Consider the following 19,383-nt stretch of genomic DNA (forward strand, 5'->3'; position numbering starts at 1 on the left):
ACCACGATACTTACCTGCAGTGCCGACCTATTGGTAAAAACTATCCTGAGGATAGGTCATCAGTAAAAAAAACCTCTAGGAAGAATCCTGTGAACATACCCTTAGAACAGGGGTGCACAACCTGTAATGCTATAATGCAGCCCCCAACCATCTGTTCTGCGTGGCAGTCTCTGGGACCCACATATTTCGGCAGAATGGGGGTTTTCTGATCCCCGTGTCGCACTCCAATCGTTCAGAGCCTTCTATCTTATGGGATGTCATGGCCGCCTGGAAAATCGCTTTCTTACAAATGGCTAACACAATAAGGGCTCATTCACATGACGGTGGTTTTGGTCCGCATCCGAGAAGCTTTTTTGCGGCTCGGGTGTGGACCCATTCACTTCAATGGGACCGCAAAAGATGCTGTCCGTTGCTCTGTTCCATGGCCCCGCGGACAAGAATAGGCATGTCTATAATGGGCCTCCTGTTCCGTAAATTGCAGAAGGCACATGGGCGGCATCCGTGTTTTGCGGACCGCAAAAAAACGGCTGGTCCTGTGAAGGAGCCCTAAATGGGAGAGTGGGCTTCCGGCTGCACCATCTCCTGCGTAGGTAACGGCCTATAGATCCGACGTGTACATCACACCCTACGACGCAGGCAACAATGGAGGCCCAGCACAACGCTTTTCCTTCACAACTGGATGTATACGTATATATGAGCGCAGGTGGAGCAGACTCAGGGTCACTCCATCCTGCGTATCACATACGTCTCACTCCGCGACGCGTAGTAACATTTCTCCAATGTCACTTCTCAAGGTCACCCCCGAATATTAACAATACTCCCATAGTGGGAGACAGAGACACAGCTCAGGCTCCGACACCAGCACAATGGTAGAAATATACGGTACATATAATACACACACATACATGCACTCTCTTGGAGGACATACACCGCATCCCGCTTCCTACAGATAATCTCATTAGTACATAATCTGATTACAGATACCTTCCTGCCCCCACGTGCAAGTACCGCACTACAAAAACCATGGGAACACCAGGCGCAAAATACACCATATGACGGCACAATCCCAATGCATGTCTGATGGCGATCCGCTGCTTCGGTGTACTACGTGTCAGCTGCACAAATACAATACGTGGCCGGGAGAAAACAAGGTGGCGCCATGTCCTCCAAATGTGCTCCTGTCATCGAGCCAATCATCAGAAGGATGTAGCGGTTGTAGAAATGCTCGTTCCTGATAATTGGCCCAAGTGACGGCATCAAAAATCATCGTTTTTGGGGCAGAAGATTGTCCTGTATCAACAGGGATCTGCTGCCCAGAAACAATGATTCTCTATGGGAACAACTGATCGCAGTAGTATCACTCATCCCCACAAAGGAGAGATGACTGCTGCGTGTAACTGCATCGTCCCCTCCTCTGACAACAGGTGAATCATCAGGAATCTTTGGTTCGTCACCAGTAATTGCCTTTAAATGGGTTTCCCGCGAATCTGATATTGATGGCTTTGTCCTCAGGATAGGATCGGTAGGGGTCTGACACCAGGGACCCCCGCCCATCAGCTGTTTGATGAGGTGAGCGTTGCGGCCTCTTTCTGGACCAGTGATGTCACATGACCTAGACGCAGCTCAGTCTAATTCAAGTGAACTGGCCTGAGCTGCAATACCAAGCACGGCCACTATCGAATGGACGGCACTGTGCTTGGCGAGCTGTAAGAAGGCCAGAGTCAGACCCCCCCCCGACATCAATATTAGAATCTCAGAAACCCCTTTAAAACTGATCCGTGTAAAAGGACCATTAGACACAAATTCTTCATAGACATTACTGAATTAGATACACCGCACGGCTCATCAGAAGGTATCATACACAATGGGCTTAGATTCAGCAGCTCACTAGACCGTATCACACACGACAAGCTTAGATACAGCTTCTCAGTAGACAGTATCACACACACGATGGGCTTAGATACAGCAGCTCAGCATAGGCTTAGAAACAGTGGTTGGCAGACAGCATCTCAAATGGATGGCTTAGATACAGTGGCTCAGGCTATCGGGTGATACTGTCTGCTGAGCCGCTGTATCTAAGCCATCCATTTGAGATGCTGTCTTGCCAACCACTGTTTCTAAGCCCATCGTGTGTGATACTGTCTACTGAGAACTTAGCTGTATCTAAGCTTGTCGTGTGCGATACGGTCTAGTGAGCTGCTGAAACATAGCAGCTCGGCAGACAAATAATAGTGGCTTTTAGTGGACAGTATTACACATGATTGGCTTAGATACAGCAGCTCAGGAGACCACATGGCACACAACAGGCTTAGGCCTCATGCACACGACCGTTCTGGTCCGCATCCGAACCACAGTTTTTGCGGCTCGGATGCGGACCCATTCACTTCAACGGGGCCACAAAAGATGCGGACAGCACTCCGTGTGCCGTCCGCATCCGTTGCTCCGTTCCGTGGCCCCACAAAAGAGAGATAGAGATTATATATCTCTCTCTATCTAACATGTCCTATTCTTGTCCGTTTTGCGGACAAGAATAGGCATTTCAACAATAGGCAGCCCGTTCCGTAAATTGCGGACGGCTTACGTTTTTTGTGGCTTGCAGACCACAAAAAATAAAAACACGGAACGGTCGTGTGCGTGAGGCCTTAGATACAGTGACTTAGCAAACCGTATCACACTTACAAACAGTAGCAGCAAAGGTGTAGTGGAAAGTATCACGCATGATTGGCTTAGATACAGTAAATCAACAGACCGTACCACACAACTGGCTTACATACAGCGGCTCAGCAGACAGTATCACTCATGTTAGGCTTTGTAGACAGCATACAGCAGCTCAGGAGGAGATCGTATCACACACAACAGGCTTAGATACAGTGACTTGGAAAACAGTATCAAAATAATTGGCTTAGAAAAAGTGGCAACAGCTCAGACAGTACCGCACATGACAGGCTTAGATACAGAAGCTCAGCAAACAGCACCAAACACGACAGGCTTAGATACAGCGGCTAAGCAGACAGTACCGCACATGACAGGCTTAGATACAGAAGCTCAGCTGACAGTACTGCACAGGATAGGCTTAGATACAGCAGTATAGCAAACAGTATCACAATGAAGGGCTGATATACAGAAGCTCAGCAAACAGCACCAAACATGGCAGGCTTAGATACAGCAGCTAAGCAGACAGTACCAAACTCAACAGGCTTAGATACAGCAGCTCAGCTGATAGTTCCACAGCACAGGGTTAGATACAGCAGTATAGCAGACAGTACCGAACATGGCAGGCTTAGATACAGCAGCTCAGCAGACAGTACCACAATGACGGGCTTAGATACAGCAGCTTAGCAGACAGTACCACAATGACGGGCTTAGATACAGCAGCTCAGCTGATAGTTCCACAGCACAGGCTTAGATACAGCAGCTGACACATACGGTGCTGACCCTACAGCTGCGGCTCATCACGTCCCTCCTCAGCTCCACCTGTCACCCGCTCTCAGGTAAATAACCCCCTCCCCCATCATCCTCACCTGGTCATACGGCTCCTTGTCCAGGATACGGCCGCACAGCACAGAGCACTGCTCGAACTTCCTGCGGCGAAAATAGCTCCAAGCCTGGAGCAGGGGGTCTATTTCTAACCCCATCCTCCCACATGAAGATTCCCCCCGGCCAGAAACACTAAGAGAGGCCGAGGATAGAGCGGAGGACCAGGCCCCGTCACCTTGACAACGACTCAAGCTCGTAGTCCTGAGTCCTCAGCTTAGCAACCACTGGGTCCTTAGACCGTGAGAGCTGTCCTCCGCGCTGCCTGATCACAGAGTTGAAATCCCGCCCTGCTTGAGGGTCCTTGCAGGAGCTGTTCTAAGTGTGCCTGAAGTCACTCAGAGACACCTTTTTGTTCCACACTGGATATTATTGATATTTAATACTTATATTTCGTTACTGCTGCAAATTGTTGCATGTACAATTATGACCATGAGTGTAACAAGACCATCAGGGGCCCATAAACAGCTAACCCCTGGCAACCAATCAGATGATGGCTTTCATATTCTAGCCTTCACAGAAAAAAAAAGAGCTAGAATCTGATTGGTCGTCATGAGTGATGCCGCCATTTTGTCTGCCCTTGTCCATGCCATGCCTTTTGGCCTTTTCAGTAATTTCCACATAATGTAACGACTGCACAAAGTTACTCGCCATTGCGCTTGCACATCGCAAATTTTCCATATCTCAGCTTTCGTTGGGGCAATACACACAGCATGTTGCCCCACAGTAGGACCCCATACTCTCATACTGGGGTGGCACTTATATAAGAGCATGGATTATCGCGAGCTATATTAAAATCTGACAATACTGCCAGCCAGGGCCTCGAGCAGATTTCTGGTGTAAAGCGCATCAGTTTTCTGGCGCAGTGTGGTTTAATTAGTCGGGCCGTGGAGCTGCCTCCCTAATGGCCTGTCTCCTCCTGTCCACTTTTTGGAAAAGTGTTGAGCATGTTGGAAGAAACTAAAACATCAAAAGAAATTTTTCACAAAATGGCACTTGCGGTGAAATGTGCAAATTACACGCCAAAAAAATTTTAGTAGAAAGTTAGTACATGACCCCCAATAGGATTAGACTAATTTCACAGTAGCGTTCTGACATTGCCGGAAGCTATCACATCGCCGTCCGGCCCCCATGACTATAATGTGGACCGGCAGCAGAGATCCAGCCACAACCCGGCAAATATGCAGAGAATCAGCAAGACGAAAATTGCTGCGCGCAGCAGTTTTTATCCGTCCTGATCTCCGCTTGTTCCCATTATAGACAATGGGGCCGGCGGGTGTTAGGTAGCATCCTGCAGTTCGAGATCCAGACGTCTACAAAACGTCCAGCCTATTGGAGATGGTCAACGCTAGTGTGAAACTAGCCTTAAAGAGGTTCTCGGGGCTTTTAATTTTAACAACCAATACTCAGGATAGGTCATCAATATCAGATCAGCGGGGGTCCGATACCCGGCACCCCTGCCGATCAGCTGTATGGGGAGACGGCGTGCAGTCATAGACAGCAGCGGTGAACAGGAAGAGAGACAGAAGATGGCACATGCAAACAGCGCGCCGTCTTCTTATACATGACAGTCTCTTTCTAAGGCCTCCTGCACACGGCCGTTTTTTTTCCCTGTTTACTGGCCGTTTTTTGCGTTCCGTATACGGTCCGTGTACGGAACCATTCATTTCAATGGTTCCGCAAAAAAAAACGGAATGTACTCCGTATGCATTCCGTTTCCGTATTTCCGTTTTTCCGTTCCGTTGAAAGATAGAACATGTCCTATATTTGACTGCAAATCACGTTCCGTGGCTCCATTAAAGTCAATGGGTCCGCAAAAAAAAGGAACACATACGGAAATGCATCCGTATGTCTTCCGTATCCGTTCCGTTTTTTGCGGAACCATCTATTGAAAATGTTATGCCCAGCCCAATTTTCTCTATGTAATTACTGTATACTGTATATGCCATACGGAAAAACGGAACGGAAAAACGGAAACACAATGGAAACAAAAAAAACGGAACAACGGATCCGTGAAAAACGGAACGCAAAACACTGAAATCGACATACTGTAGTGTGAAAGAGGCCTTAAGGGTTCATGAACATGACCATATGTAATTTTGTGGTCTGCAAAACACAGATCCACAAAAAATTTAATAAAAATGATGACATCCATATGACGTCCGTGTTGCATCCGTTTTTTGGGGGGATCAATTGTTACAATGCCTGTCCTTGTCCGCAAACGGAAAATACGTTTGTGTGCATGAGCCCCTAAAGAGCACCCCAGTTAAATAAGAAAGTAGAAGCAGCCAGAAATCTCAGCCCCTGAGTTGTCCTTTTATGTGGCGTCAGGGGTGCACCACCAACGAGGCGATCGCCTCAGGCAGCACCAGGTGGGGGCAGTGGAAGGACCATGGGCAATGAGCGCGTTCATTATGTCAAAGGGGTTAGGTTAAGAAATTGGCATGGGGGGGAGGGGAATAAACCTTCCTCTACTCCGTCTTCTACTCATATGTGTGGCAGTATTTACTGTAATTCTGGTATTGTATTCATGAACCAGTGGACTCAGGAGGGACAATGTGGCAAGTCCAGTCCATAAAGGACTTAGAAATGACTTAAAATAAATGGAAGCATGCATATAGCCTGTTATAATCCTCTGCAGGGGCCCACAGATCTGTTATCTTTTCACCTATGGGTTTGTATAAGGACGGAGCAGAATGGGACGATGCCAAATGTTTTGTCAGATCTCGCCGCTGCCATTCACTGTCATGGCGGTGCAGGGCCTGGGATGTCTCTCTCTTCCCGGCTCTTAATGGGATGTGATGGGTCCTGTCAACTGCAGATATTACCATCTCCCAGATGAAATCCTTAACGCTGTCACTCTAAATCCCAGGGCGCGCCGCGTCTCCCGCCAGTCCTGCTGGCTTTAAAGTGGTACTCCACAGAAAATGAATTGCATGCAAATGCTCCCGCATTATGTGCAGAGGTGGAAACTGACGGCAGAGGGCCCCTGTACTAGAAGTGAATGTGAGGACCCTCCCATCCGATAAGGCAAGTCCTATCTTTTGCGGTATCTTGCAGATCGTGAATCCATTCAAGTCATTGGGTCCGCACCACGATGCAGAGTGCGCATGGACGGTGCCCGTGTCTTGTGCATCCAGGGTCACGGTGGCCCTACGGTAGTATGAAGGGGGGCCTTATAGCTAGAGTTAAGCGAATCGAGCTTCGGATCCTGGATCCAAAGTCGTTTCGCTCCAAACTTCGTTTTAATGTTGCATGGAGACGGGTCTCCGTATAGCATTAAAATGTATGGGCTCCGGCGAGGCGAAGTGAGTTATCACCGAAGACTTCGGACATCCATTTTTAAACTTTTAAACCATTTTAAAACATGGATCCAAAGTAGGCTTGAGTACCGACTGGTACCTCGCTACCGAAGCCGACTTCAGATCCATGTTTTAAAACGGTTTTAAAGTTGAAAAATCTAATCCCGAAGTTATTCACCGAAGTCCCACGAGACTTCGGGAATAACGGATTTCCCTCGCCGGAGGCCATATATTTGAATGCTCTACTATGGAGACGGATCTCCATGCAGCATGAATGAATGAATGAATTGACTTCAGATCTAGGATCCGAAGCTCGATTCGCTCAACACTACTTACAGCGGTCATACATCAGAGGGATAAGGCCTCTTTCACCTCTGCATTAGGGCTCATTCACACGACCGTATGTATTTTGCGGTCCGCAAAACCGGATCCGCAAAAATACAGATGACGTCCGTGTGGAACGGAAAAGCTGGCCCCTAATAGAACAGTATTATCCTTGTCCGTAATGCGGACAATAATAGGACATGTTCTATTTTTTGGACATATACGGAAACGGAATGCACACGGAGTGACTTCCGTATTTTTTTTTTGCGGACCCATTAAAATGAATGTTTCCGCATACAGTCCACAAAAAAAACGGAACGGACACGGAAAGAAAATACGTTTGTGTGCATGAGCCCTTAGAGCTCTCCTACAGGCTGTTCCAGCAGAGAACAACCTGCCAAAGCTCTCTGGATCTGGCGTAGCCGGATGTTACCGCATGCCTGTTGGCCCCATTGACTAAAATGGGACCCGGTTGAGATACGGTGACTACACCTGAAAATATGCTGGGATCCAGCCAAAGAGAAAAAAATAAATTGTGTGCATGTTTGCCGCGTAGTGGCTAGATCTCCGCTGGATCCGGTTATAGTCAATCAGGGCGGTAACATCCGGCTATGCCGGCAAGCTGTTCTGTGCTGGAACCACGCAGATGTGAAAGAGGCCTAAGCCCCTATTGAGTGAAGGCCGTGATAAGTATTTTCTCTGTGTCTGGAGTATTCCATTTGTTCTCCTGCCTGTGGTCCCCGGTGCGTTCAGTGTTATCATTCCTGCCTCGTACCTGCGCGTCCCGCTCATCAGAGGACTGGTGCAGAAGGAGGGCTGGAAACACTTTCTTCTCCCTCCGCAACCACGAACCGTACAGAAGACGTAATGGTAACCTGTCTACACAAAGCACATAAGGCTACTTTCACATTAGCATTTTTTTACGGATCCGTCATGGATCTTTAAAAACGCTTCAGTTACAGTAATACAACCACATGCATCAGTCATGAACGGATCCGGTTGTATTATGTCTTATATAGCCATGACGGATCCGTCATGAACACCATTGAAAGTCAACGGGGAACAGATCAGTTTTCTATTGTGGCAGAGAAAACGGATCCGTCCCCATTGACTTACATTGTGTGTCAGGACGGATCCGTCTTGCCCTGCACCAAATCGTGAACAGAAAAACGCTGCTAGCAGCGTTATTCTGTCCACGATGGGAGTGCAACCAAACGGAATGCACTTTAGTGCATTCAGTTTTGTTCACTTTTGTCCCCATTGACAATGAATAGGGACAAAACGGAAGCATTTTCTTCCGCTAGTGAGATCCTATGACGGATCTCAATAGCAGAATTGAAAACACTGGTGTGAAAGTAGCCTAAGGCCGAGTTCACACGAACGTGTGTGATCCGTGGCCGCATTGCGGCCCGCAAATTGTGGGCCGCAATACACGGCCACAGTTCCGTGTGCATTCCGCATCACGGATGCGGACCCATTCACTTCAATGGGTCCGCAAATCTGGAATTGCGGAACGGCCGCACGGTACGGGACCCCTCGGAAGCACTACGGAGTGCTTCCGTGCGGTTGCGTCCCGTACTTCCGTTCCGCAAAAAGATAGAACATGTTCTATCTTTTTGCGGAATGGGCGGATCGCGGACCCATTAAAGTAAATGGGTCCGCGATCCGATGCGGCTGACCTACGGCCGGCGATCGTGCATTGTGGCCCGCTCGGCCTAAGGCTACTTTCACTCGGCCTAAGGCTACTTTCACACTTACGGCAGAGTGATCCGGCCAGCAGTTCCATCGCCAGAACTGCCTGCCGGGTCCGGCAATCTGCAAGCAAACAGACAGCCTTTGTAGACGGATCCGGATGCAGATCCGTCTCACAAATGCATTGCAAGAACAGATCTGAACTGAAGACATCCTGATGCATCCTGAACGCTAGTGTGAAAGTACCAGCAGCTGCACAAATCATTGCTACAATGTATCAGTGGGACTTTGGCTGAAATTGATACAATTGAAAACAAGCGAAAATAAACAAGAGGGTTCTCATTCCTTTACAGGAAGCAGAGATCTTGAAAATGGTGAGGGAGTCAAACACAAAGTATATAAGGCTAGTTTCACACTAGCGTTAAAGTTTTCCGGTGTTGAGTTCCATCATAGGGATTGTCAATAGGGACAAAACTTAACTGAAAGGAAGGGAGTGCTCCAAAATGCATTCCGTTGCCAGACCGGAGAGAAAACCGCAGCATGCTGCGGTTTTCTTTCCGTCCTGGGATGCGGAGCAGAACCCAGCCAATCAGATATTGATGATCTATGATGAGGATAGGCCGTCAATATCAAATTCCTAGAAAAGACCTCTAAGGTGTACGTCCACCCGGGATTGATACGCTGCGGCTTTGCCTGCATCAAAATTAGCAGTTTTTCTCACGCTGCAGAAAAAAAATCTGCTGCATAAACTGGTGATGAGGATTTCAAATCCGCATCATATCAATTTAGGCCTCATGCACACGATCTTATCTGTTTTGCGGTCCGCGAATCAGGAATGCGCAAAATATGGATACGGTGACTTCAATGGGTCCATGGTCTGCATACTGCCGACATATTCTGTCTTTCTGCAGAGTGGACATACACAACGAGGATCTGCGTCCGTATTTCAGTTCCACAAAGAGACAGAACGTGTCTTATACCTGGCCGGAAAATCTGGACCACGGACCCATTGAAGTCAATGGATCTGCATAAAATGCGGATGCAACATGGACCGCGAAATACATATGGTCATGTGCATGAGTCCTTATGGTGGGCATTCCCAACACAGGTTTCACCCTTTGCCAGGGGTGCACCAGCAATGAGGCCAGGTGAGGCGATCGCCTCAGGCCGCACCAGATAGGGGTAAGAGGGGGGCAGCCGAAGGGCCATGGGCTGAAGGGAAGGGTTAGGTTAAGAAATTTGCATTGGGAGAGGGGGGGGGGGTCGTTTTAGTTTTCGCCTCAGGCAGCAGAAAGGCTAGGCGCACCCCTTTGCAATTCACAAATCTGAGGCACAAGGGCGCCTTCACATGCGGCAGATTTCGAGAATCGGCTCCATTTATCTGAAAGGAGCTTGCAGAAATCCATGCGCTTTTCGCCAAAACAACCCTCTTCAGAGGAATGGAGCCGATTTTCAGTCGCAGAAATTTTCTGCATCAAAACCTGCCACGTGTAAAGTCCCCCTAAGGGCTCATGCACACAGCCGTAGCTGCTTTTACAGTCTGCAAAACACGGACACCGGGCATGTGCGTTACGCATTATACGGAACAAACCCTCCTGCCTTCTATAGAACTGTCCTATCCTTGTCCGGACAAGAATAGGACATGTTCTATTTTTTTTGCGGGGCCGCGGAATGTTCATGCGGATGCGGACAGCACACGGTGTGATATCCGCATCTTTCGCGGCCCCATTGAAGTAAATGGGTCCTCATCTGACCCGCGAAAAATGCGGATCGGATGCGGACAAAAAGCATGGTCGTGTGCATGAGCCCAAATCCACAGCAAATCTGGAGGGGAAATCACGGGATAAGGCCTCATGCACACGACTGTGTTTTGTTTCCGTGTCCGTTCCATTTGTTTTTGCGGATAGGATGCGGACCCATTCATTTCAATGGGTCCGCAAATGGGTCCGCAAAAAATGCGGACAGCACACCGTGTGCTGTCCGCATCAGTCTGTCCGTTCCGTTGCCCCGCAAAAAAAATAGTGCATGTCCTGTTTTTTTCTAGTTTGCGGACAGGCATTATTACAATGGATCCGCAAAAAAAAAACGATCCGCAGAAAAAACAGATGCCATACGGAACGTCATCCATTTTTTTTTTGCGGATCCGCAATTTTCGGACTGCAAAACACATACGGTCGTGTGCATGTAGCCTAATCCGCATGATCTTGATCGATCGAGCCTCTATCCCTGATTTACCTTTCAGGAGTGCCGGAGAGCTGGGTGAGTCTGTCTACTGTCTGCATAGGGGCTCATTCACACAACCGTATGAGTGAGTCCGCATCTGTTCTGCAATTTTGCGGAAGGGGTGCAGACCTATTCATTTCAATGGGGCGGCAAAAGATGCGGACAGCGCAACCGTGGGCTGTCCGCATCCGTAGTTCCGTTCTGCGGCCCTGCAAAAAGGATAGAGCATGTCCTAATCTTGTCTGCAAGAATAGGCATTTTTTTTAATCATAGTGGCGGCCATGCGCTGTCCGCAAATTACGGAACGCACGCGGGCTAGTATCCGTGTTTTGCGGATCCGCAATTCGCGGACCGCAAAACACTACGGTCATGTGAGTGTAGCCTTAGTTTGCCAGATTTTTTACATGTGCAGACAACCGCCCAGCATCACCCCCGATAATGCGTGGATTGTCTGGGTTCAGCTGCGGTTGTATCCACATTTAATCCAGTTCTTCAAGATGGTAGCCGTACTTTACAGAGGTCCTCCACTGCGGCGGTCTCAAGTGTCCTCCTAGACAGGGGTGCACCTATTCTGCCTAATGGCGAAGACTGAAACGGCAATTTCTTAACCTAACCCCTTTCCCACAATGAAAACGGTCATTGCCCATGGCCCTCCCGCTGCCCCCCTCTTGTCCCTACCTGGTGCTGCCCGAGGCGGTCGCCTCACCTGGCCTCATTGGTGGTGCACCCCTGCTCCTAGAAGGGCATAGGGGATGCCCCCTATAAAGTACACATTGTAAATATCATATAATTACTATGCATGTTAGAGATAAGTGGCTGCCTCATAAACGTGGCGCCTCTTTTCTCCCAGGAGATGATTGGTTCTCCCCACAATACACTAGGGCACCATCTGCATTCGATCAGCGGCCGTCTGCCACCTGTACTGTATGTGCTCCGCTGATCCCGTGTATGAATAGAGCTTTCCTGTACCGTTATTGATTTCCAATCCGTCTCCTTCCCATTTACATATCTGTATTCTCAGGAGCAGCCAAGCTTCGGGTTAAGTGAATTAAGGGGGTGGGAGGTGAGCTCTTTACATGACCTCCGAGTCTGCATGGAGTTACCATACGGGCAAACTAGGCAGCTGCACCGGGCAGTTCACAGAGTATAATTTATAATCAAATGTAATTTCCCCCTAAAATCACAAAATCTAATTAAAGAAATTGTCCAGTCTTATGGAAATAAAGCTTAAAGGGTATGTACACCTTCAGGGCAATTTATTTAGGTATGTTGCATTTTTCAATTGTTTTTTATAAAAAATGTTCAGCTGTTTTTGAGATACAGGGGTTACAAAATCAGTCTGTTTGCAGAGTATCACTTCTCAGTCCGGTCATCTGACAGCTCATGTGAAACCTTATCTCTGATCTCCTGACCTCATAAACTCTCATTTGAGCCATATTATCAGTTTTAAAAGAGTTTAGCTATAATCAGGGGCGTAGCTATAGGGGAAGCAGGGGAAGCGGCTGTTTTGGGGTCCTGTCCCAAAAGGGGCTCAAAGATTATGTCAGGGCCCCCTCAACAGTATTACACAATGAAATTATATACAGTGACAGTATAGACCGTGTAGAAAACGGATGGCACAGCTGCCGGGCCTGGTCTGAGAGAGCGATCTTTACTAGCCACAGGAATGAGGGCAGCATGAAAAGAAGGGGTTGTGAAAAAATTACTGGGGGAGGGGGGCCCCATTTAAAAATTTGCTGTGGGGCCTAGTCATTTCTAGCTACTCCACTGGCTATAATGAGTGTTTATGAGGTCAGGAGATCAGAGATAAGGTTTCACATGAGCTGTCAGCTGACGAAACTGAGAAGTGATTGTCTACAAACAGTTTTTTTTAACCCCGGCATCTCAAAAACCGCTGAACATTTTTTAATAAAGACCAATTTTAAAACATTCCCATGCTGAGTGGTGCAGAGTAGACCTGCTCTGGACTCCAGTCTTTACTCCCTTAGTGCCACAGGCTTGATGATGTCACTGTGACATCATCGCGCCTGCCAGTAATAAACCACTGGCAGTAGGGGAATGGTGGAGCAGGAAGCTGATGTCTCTGTGCTTCACCGTTGTGATCCACTGTATCCCCGTCCTAAGGACACACATACAGTCGAAGTCTGGACTTGTGGCAGCCGTGCTGGGACCGTGGGGCACAAGCTGAAAATCGGTACTGTCCCTCTGGATCCGGGAGGGTTGGGAGGCATGCGTTGGGTGCCCTCAGGAGCTAGGGCCTGGGTGCTGTCACAAGAGAAAAAAATTAAATTCATCTCCAGCCGTAAGGAATCTGGGGCAGCTGCATGTTCGGCTCCAGCGCCTCTTATTCTGAGCTGCTCATAGATTATACAAAGCTGGAGCCGCCTCCTGTCACCCAATCCCTTCCCCGGCGTTGGGATGCAGGGAACACACAGCCATGTTCTGTGCTGCCACCTCAGTCTCTGGGTGTAAACAAGAATGTTTCCATTCAGTGACAGAAAGCAGAGTGAATGAATGAATGGAGGTTTATTTCCAGGAGACTGAATAAACCCTTTAGAAAAGGCGTCCCTGTTCAGGTTGGGGGCACCTGGGGTACGAGGCATCCTGCAGATCTTCTGGTGGGTCAGTCCTTACTTGACCCCTGAGGGTCTGTGGTCAATCATACATGATGCTCTCATAATGCAGGGGGCCCCTCAGTCAGTCCAGAATGCTCTAATAATAGGGCCCCTAGAAAGATTTGCAAGACCCAAACAGGGTTTAATAAAGGGGTTGTTTGGTATTGGCAAAATATAGCTGCTTTCTTCCAAAAACAGCGCCACACCTGTCCATAGGATGTAAGCGGTATTGCGGCTCAGCACCTGGGTTATGTTTGCTATTGCAGCCCCATTGGCTTCAGTGTAGCTGAGCTGCCGTAGTAAACAAAAGCCATGTTTTGGTTTTTTTCAAGACGGCAGCCATGTTTCTCTAATACTGGAGAAACCCTTTAAGGGGAGTCCCCTCCAAAAGCGGTTTCAAAGTAAGCATACCGCCATATAGCATAGGCACCCTGAAACATAAGCATACCTTGCGGGCCGCAAATTGTGGATCCGCAAAACACAGATACCATCGGCGTTCATTCTGCGGAACGGAACGGCCGACCCCTAATAGAACAGTCCTATCCTTGTCCGTGATGAGGACAATAACAAGACATGCTCTATTATTTTTTTTTTTGCAGAACAGCCATGTGGACATACGGACACGGAATGCACGCTGAGTCATTTTCGTTTTTTTTAAGGCCTTGTTGAAGTGAATGGTTCCGCATACGGGTCGCAAAAAAAAAAAAAAAAACAGACACGGAAATAAAATACGTTCATGTGCATGAGCCCTAATCCTGATAAATCCTTCTCTTTTTTTATGCAAATAAGTTTATCGGTGCACTGTGGGCGGGGCTGCTCCTGTTGGTGCACCATTGCTCCGCACTGCACAGACCTCCTCCACGTGCTGGATTGACAGTCCTTGAGATTTCAGATGGTAGAGATGACACAGGGGAGGCTGGGTGCACAGAGCTGTCCACGGTGCACTGAAAACTTTATTTGCATAAAAATAAAAAGATGCATTTCTCAGGATTAAAAGACCGGATTTTGACAAGAAAGGTGTAGTTGTGTGTCAGTGCACTTACCTTACATGGCGGTATGGCTACCATTTGCAGGATGTCGTTCAGCTTCTGCTGTCTGTTCTGGGATTCTTTTTACTAATTACCTTATTTTTCGCTGATAAGACGCACTTTTCCCCCCAAAGAAGGACAGAAATGGCAGTGAGTCTTATAAAGTGAATACTAATGAGCGCTCCCATTATGTAAGCGCTCATTAGAGTGCAGGAGGTGCAGGGAGCATTGACGGTAGCGCTGCTCGCGCTGGCTGTACTCGCCGCACCTTGGTCTTCTTCTGGACGCCTGCTGTGCTGTGTCCTGATTGCTAATAGTGTCAGGACGAAATGCACGTAGGTGCACAGTATGACCTGTCGCTGTGCAATGTCTGATCTCAGTGCAGAAGACCAGAGATTGGTGAGAGCAGGAAGTGTGCGCCGCCTGGAGGTAAGAGAGGTAAGTTGTTTTATTTAATTTACTGTCTGATCTGAGGTCCGATAAAGATTGGGGGGTCTGAACTGATGAAGACTGGTGGTCTAATTTGGAGGTCTGATGAAGATTGGGGGTCTAATCTGAGTACTGATAAATATTGGGGGGGGGGGCTGATCTGAGGTCTAATGAAGATTGGGGGTCTGATTTGGGGGTCTGATGAACATTGGGGGGGGGTCTAATCTGAGTACTGATAAATATTGGGGGTCTGATCTGAGGTCTAATGAAGATTTCAGTCTGATCTGAGGTCTGAAAAAGATTGGGGGTCTGATCTAAGGTGTGATGAAGATTGAGGGTCCGATTTGAGGTCTGATGAAGATCAGGGGTCTGATCTGAGGTCTAATGAAGATTGCGGGTCTGATAAAGATTGGGGGTCTAATCTGAGTACTGATAAATATTGGGGGGCTGATCTGAGGTCTAATGAAGATTTCGGCCTGATCTGAGGTCTGAAAAAGATTGGGGGTCTGATCTAAGGTGTGATGAAGATTGGGGGTCCGATTTGAGGTCTGATGAAGATCGGGGGTCTGATCTGAGGTCTAATGAAGATTGCGGGTCTGATAAAGATTGGGGGTCTAATCTGAGTACTGATAAATATTGGGGGGGCTGATCTGAGGTCTAATGAAGATTTCGGCCTGATCTGAGGTCTGAAAAAGATTGGGGGTCTGATCTAAGGTGTGATGAAGATTGAGGGTCCGATTTGAGGTCTGATGAAGCTTGGGGGTTTGATTTGAGGTCTGATGAAGATCGGGGGTCTGATCTGAGGTCTGATGAAGATCGGGGGTTTGATTTGGGTGTCTATTCTGAGGTTTAATGAAGATTGGGGGTCTAATCTGAAGTCTGATGAAGATCAGGGGTCTGATCTGAGGTCTGATGAGGATTGGGGGTCTAATCTGAAGTGTGATAAGGATTGGGGGTCTGCGCTGAGGTCTGATGAAAAATATTTTTTTTCTTATTGTCCTCCTCTAAAACGTAAGCGTCTTATAAATAATACGGTATTATATACAGTATATATATACATTCTTTTTTTGCAGTAGCAGGAGCGTCACATGACTTGTCACATGACCTGGCAGATCCGTCATATTGAAGGCCTGGAGAAGAGAGAAACTGAAAGAATGCAATCACATCTAATCCTCTAATGAAAAGCAATACATTATTAAGGTCATCCCGTACCCGGGGGCTGGAGCTGGGTCTTACAGCGCTGCCTGCCTCCTGCCTCTGCAGTAGCGGTGAGGACGGGCAGAATGGCGGAGTCTCCTCTCTCTGCACAATCTGCTGTTCATTCTGTCCTTCTCCATCTCAGAGGATGCATGTCCCATGAATGTACCTGCAGCCCTTGGAGGACGCGCTGACTGAGGCACCACATGACGCCATTCATCGACTTATGTCTCAGGATCAGCGGGTGCATATGGGCCCTGGCATCTAAGGGGGTCTGATGGTCCCTCAAGTGAAGACCCTAGTATTGAAAAAGGTGGGACCCTGTATAGATTTTGCCTAAGGGCTCATGCACACGACCGTGTGTCCAGGAGGCGAAGCTGCACTGTGAAGTGCCCTCTGCATTGAGCTAAGAGTCCAGGAGGCGGAGCTTCACTGTGAAGTGCGCTCTGCATTGAGCTAAGTGTCCAGGAGGCGGAGCTTCACTGTGAAGTGCCCTCTGCATTGAGCTTCTAGCTCCTCCCCCGGCTCTAAGTGACAGCTACAGTGCTCTCCTGGTTGGATGCTACAGCTGTCACTCAAAGCAGAGGGGAGGGGCTAGAAGGAGCTCAATGCAGAGTGCACTTCACTGTAAAGCTCCACCTCCTGGACACTTGCAGGAGCAGATTCTGGCAGAATAGAAGTTTATATTCACACTACTCCTGAATAGGAAAGCTTCAGTAAAGACAGGTTTGTAACGCTCTACCCAGGACCTACGTAGCGCTGTCAGCAGTTTAGCATGGTCAAAACTGCTTTCAGATTCCCTGTAAGTGATCTGTATTTAGGAAAGCTGGGTGGTAACTAATATGGCTGCCGTTACAGCTCTTGTAGGGGTTGTCACCCGGACTATAATCTGTCTGTGACATTCAAGCACCTTTGTGAGCAGCTTTCTTGGGGCTTGTTCAGACAGCAGATTTGAGAGAAGATCTGCGCCATTAATCCAAATCTGAACCTCAGATTGGCACTTTGCACTGACACAGCTCCACACAGTGAGGAGCCCCCATTCAGTGGTGCCCCCCAGAATGCACCTCAAGAATTGACATGTCAATTGTATTTTTTGGATTATGGCACAGGTTCACATTGAAAACAATGGGGGGTGGAATATGTGACCTAAAAACACATTTTGGCATCCCCATATCTAAGCATGTTTCCTAATGAAAACTACTTCTGCAGTTTTCTAACAGAAATGTTTTAATTTCTAATCATTTTCAACAGCTCTGCATGCTGTCAGTGAATGATAGCATTTATGTTGTACTCCAGAGGCTGGAAAAAAACTATATTGACCTGTTATTTCTAAAAGCTGAGGGTTTGTTACAGTGGTATCAGGTCTAGATAATTCTCTCTTAAGTGCATCAGTAGCACAAATCTTTTCTCTCCTGACCTGATTATTTGCTACAGTGTGTCAGTGCAGTTAGAAGGAGTTAAGCCTATTTAGCTGGCAGAGGATTGTCTAGGCTGGCTATGCTTGTAACAAACCCTCAGCTGTGAGAAGTGCTTGGTCAATACTGTTCTGGTTTTCAGCCTTTAGAGGCATAGGTGAAAGTTTCCATTCACTGATAGCAAGCAGAGTGGTGAGAAATTAGAACACATAGGAGATTGCACAACATTGGTGGGTGGATGGATAAATGGATGGATGGAAGAAGGGAGGAATGGATTTTGGTTCCACACTAAGTGGAGATCCGCAGGTGGCAGACGCTGGCACAGGTAGACATGACACCTCACTCCTGCGCCCCCCCCCCCCCCCCCCAGACCCCGCAGTAATTTCGATCCCGGACTCTGATTGGACTGTACACACGTCAATCCTATCAAACATCCAATCAGCGTTGAGCAGGGGGCGTTCCCGTGCCAGCAGCCAAGTCCTGGGCTCCGGAGCTCAGTGCACACTGCGGGAGGACGCGGAGGAGGCTGGGACAGAGGGAGGCCCCAGGAGGTTCAGCACCACGGACAGCGGCGGCATCATGCCCGGTGCCCGCGGCACCTTCTCCCCCAAGAAGTGGCGCTGAGCAGCGGACCCGTGCCCTCCTTCACCCCTCCATTGATGCGGCCGCATCCCCGCACATCTGCCCGTCTTGTATGAAGAGCTCAATCCGGGGGACATGGCTGACAGGACGGCGCCCAACTGCCACCTCCGGCTGGAATGGGTGTACGGCTACCGGGGCCACCAGTGCCGGAACAACCTGTACTACACGGCGGCCAAGGAGATCGTGTACTTCGTGGCGGGGGTCGGGGTGGTCTACAACACCCGGGAGCACAAGCAGAAATTCTACGTGGGCCACAACGACGACATCATCAGGTAGTGTGAGGGTTAATGGTGGTATGCCACCGTCAGAGGTCCCCCTTATAGTGGTGTCCTACCCTCAAAGACCCCCTTATAGTGGTGTCCTACCCTCAGAGGGTCCTCAGTGGTGTCAGAGACCCCCTTATAATGGTGTCCTACCCTCAGAGGGTCCTCAGTGGTGTCAGAGGCCCCCTTATAGTGGTGTCCTATCCTCAGAGGGTCCTCAGTGGTGTCAGAGACCCCCTTGTAGTGGTGTCAGAGGTCCCCCTTATAGTGATGTCCCACCCTCAGAGGGTCCTCAGTGGTGTCAGAGACCCCCTTATAGTGGTGTCCTACCCTCAGAGGGTCCTCAGTGGTGTCAGAGGTCCCCCTTATAGTGGTGTCCTACCCTCAGAGGGTCCTCAGTGGTGTCAGAGACCCCCTTGTAGTGGTGTCAGAGGTCCCCCTTATAGTGATGTCCCACCCTCAGAGGGTCCTCAGTGGTGTCAGAGACCCCCTTATAGTGGTGTCCTACCCTCAGAGGGTCCTCAGTGGTGTCAGAGGTCCCCCTTATAGTGGTGTCCTACCCTCAGAGGGTCCTCAGTGGTGTCAGAAGGCCCCCTTATAGTGGTGTCCTACCCTCAGAGGGTCCTCAGTGGTGTCAGAAGGCCCCCTTATAGTGGTGTCCTACCCTCAGAGGTCCCCCTTATAGTGGTGTCCTACCCTCAGAGGGTCCTCAGTGGTGA

The 19,383-nt window shown here is 48.7% G+C and overlaps 2 protein-coding genes across 7 annotated transcripts in view; one reads left to right on the top strand and one right to left on the bottom strand.

The window, feature by feature from the left end:
* The window catches only part of TTC8 (tetratricopeptide repeat domain 8), a 31,179-nt gene extending 27,421 nt beyond the window's left edge, over window positions 1-3,758 (bottom strand). Inside the window, exon 1 of the mRNA XM_040411580.1 lies at window positions 3,522-3,758. Within this exon, the coding sequence (XP_040267514.1) occupies window positions 3,522-3,635 (114 nt within the window). The 5' untranslated portion in view covers window positions 3,636-3,758. The remainder of the gene's footprint in view (window positions 1-3,521) is intronic.
* A 14,547-nt stretch (window positions 3,759-18,305) lies between these two features.
* EML5 (EMAP like 5) overlaps window positions 18,306-19,383 on the top strand; it is a 118,312-nt gene continuing 117,234 nt past the window's right edge. For 5 of the 6 annotated variants that reach the window (XM_040412182.1, XM_040412183.1, XM_040412186.1 and 2 more), the window contains exon 1: window positions 18,306-18,673. In XM_040412182.1, coding sequence (XP_040268116.1) covers window positions 18,477-18,673 — 197 coding nt within the window. In that variant the 5' untranslated portion in view covers window positions 18,306-18,476. The remainder of the gene's footprint in view (window positions 18,674-19,383) is intronic. The other variant, XM_040412185.1, reaches the window with a different exon arrangement.

This window comes from Bufo bufo, chromosome 11 (assembly GCF_905171765.1).
Source record: "Bufo bufo chromosome 11, aBufBuf1.1, whole genome shotgun sequence".
NCBI lineage: Eukaryota > Metazoa > Chordata > Amphibia > Anura > Bufonidae > Bufo > Bufo bufo.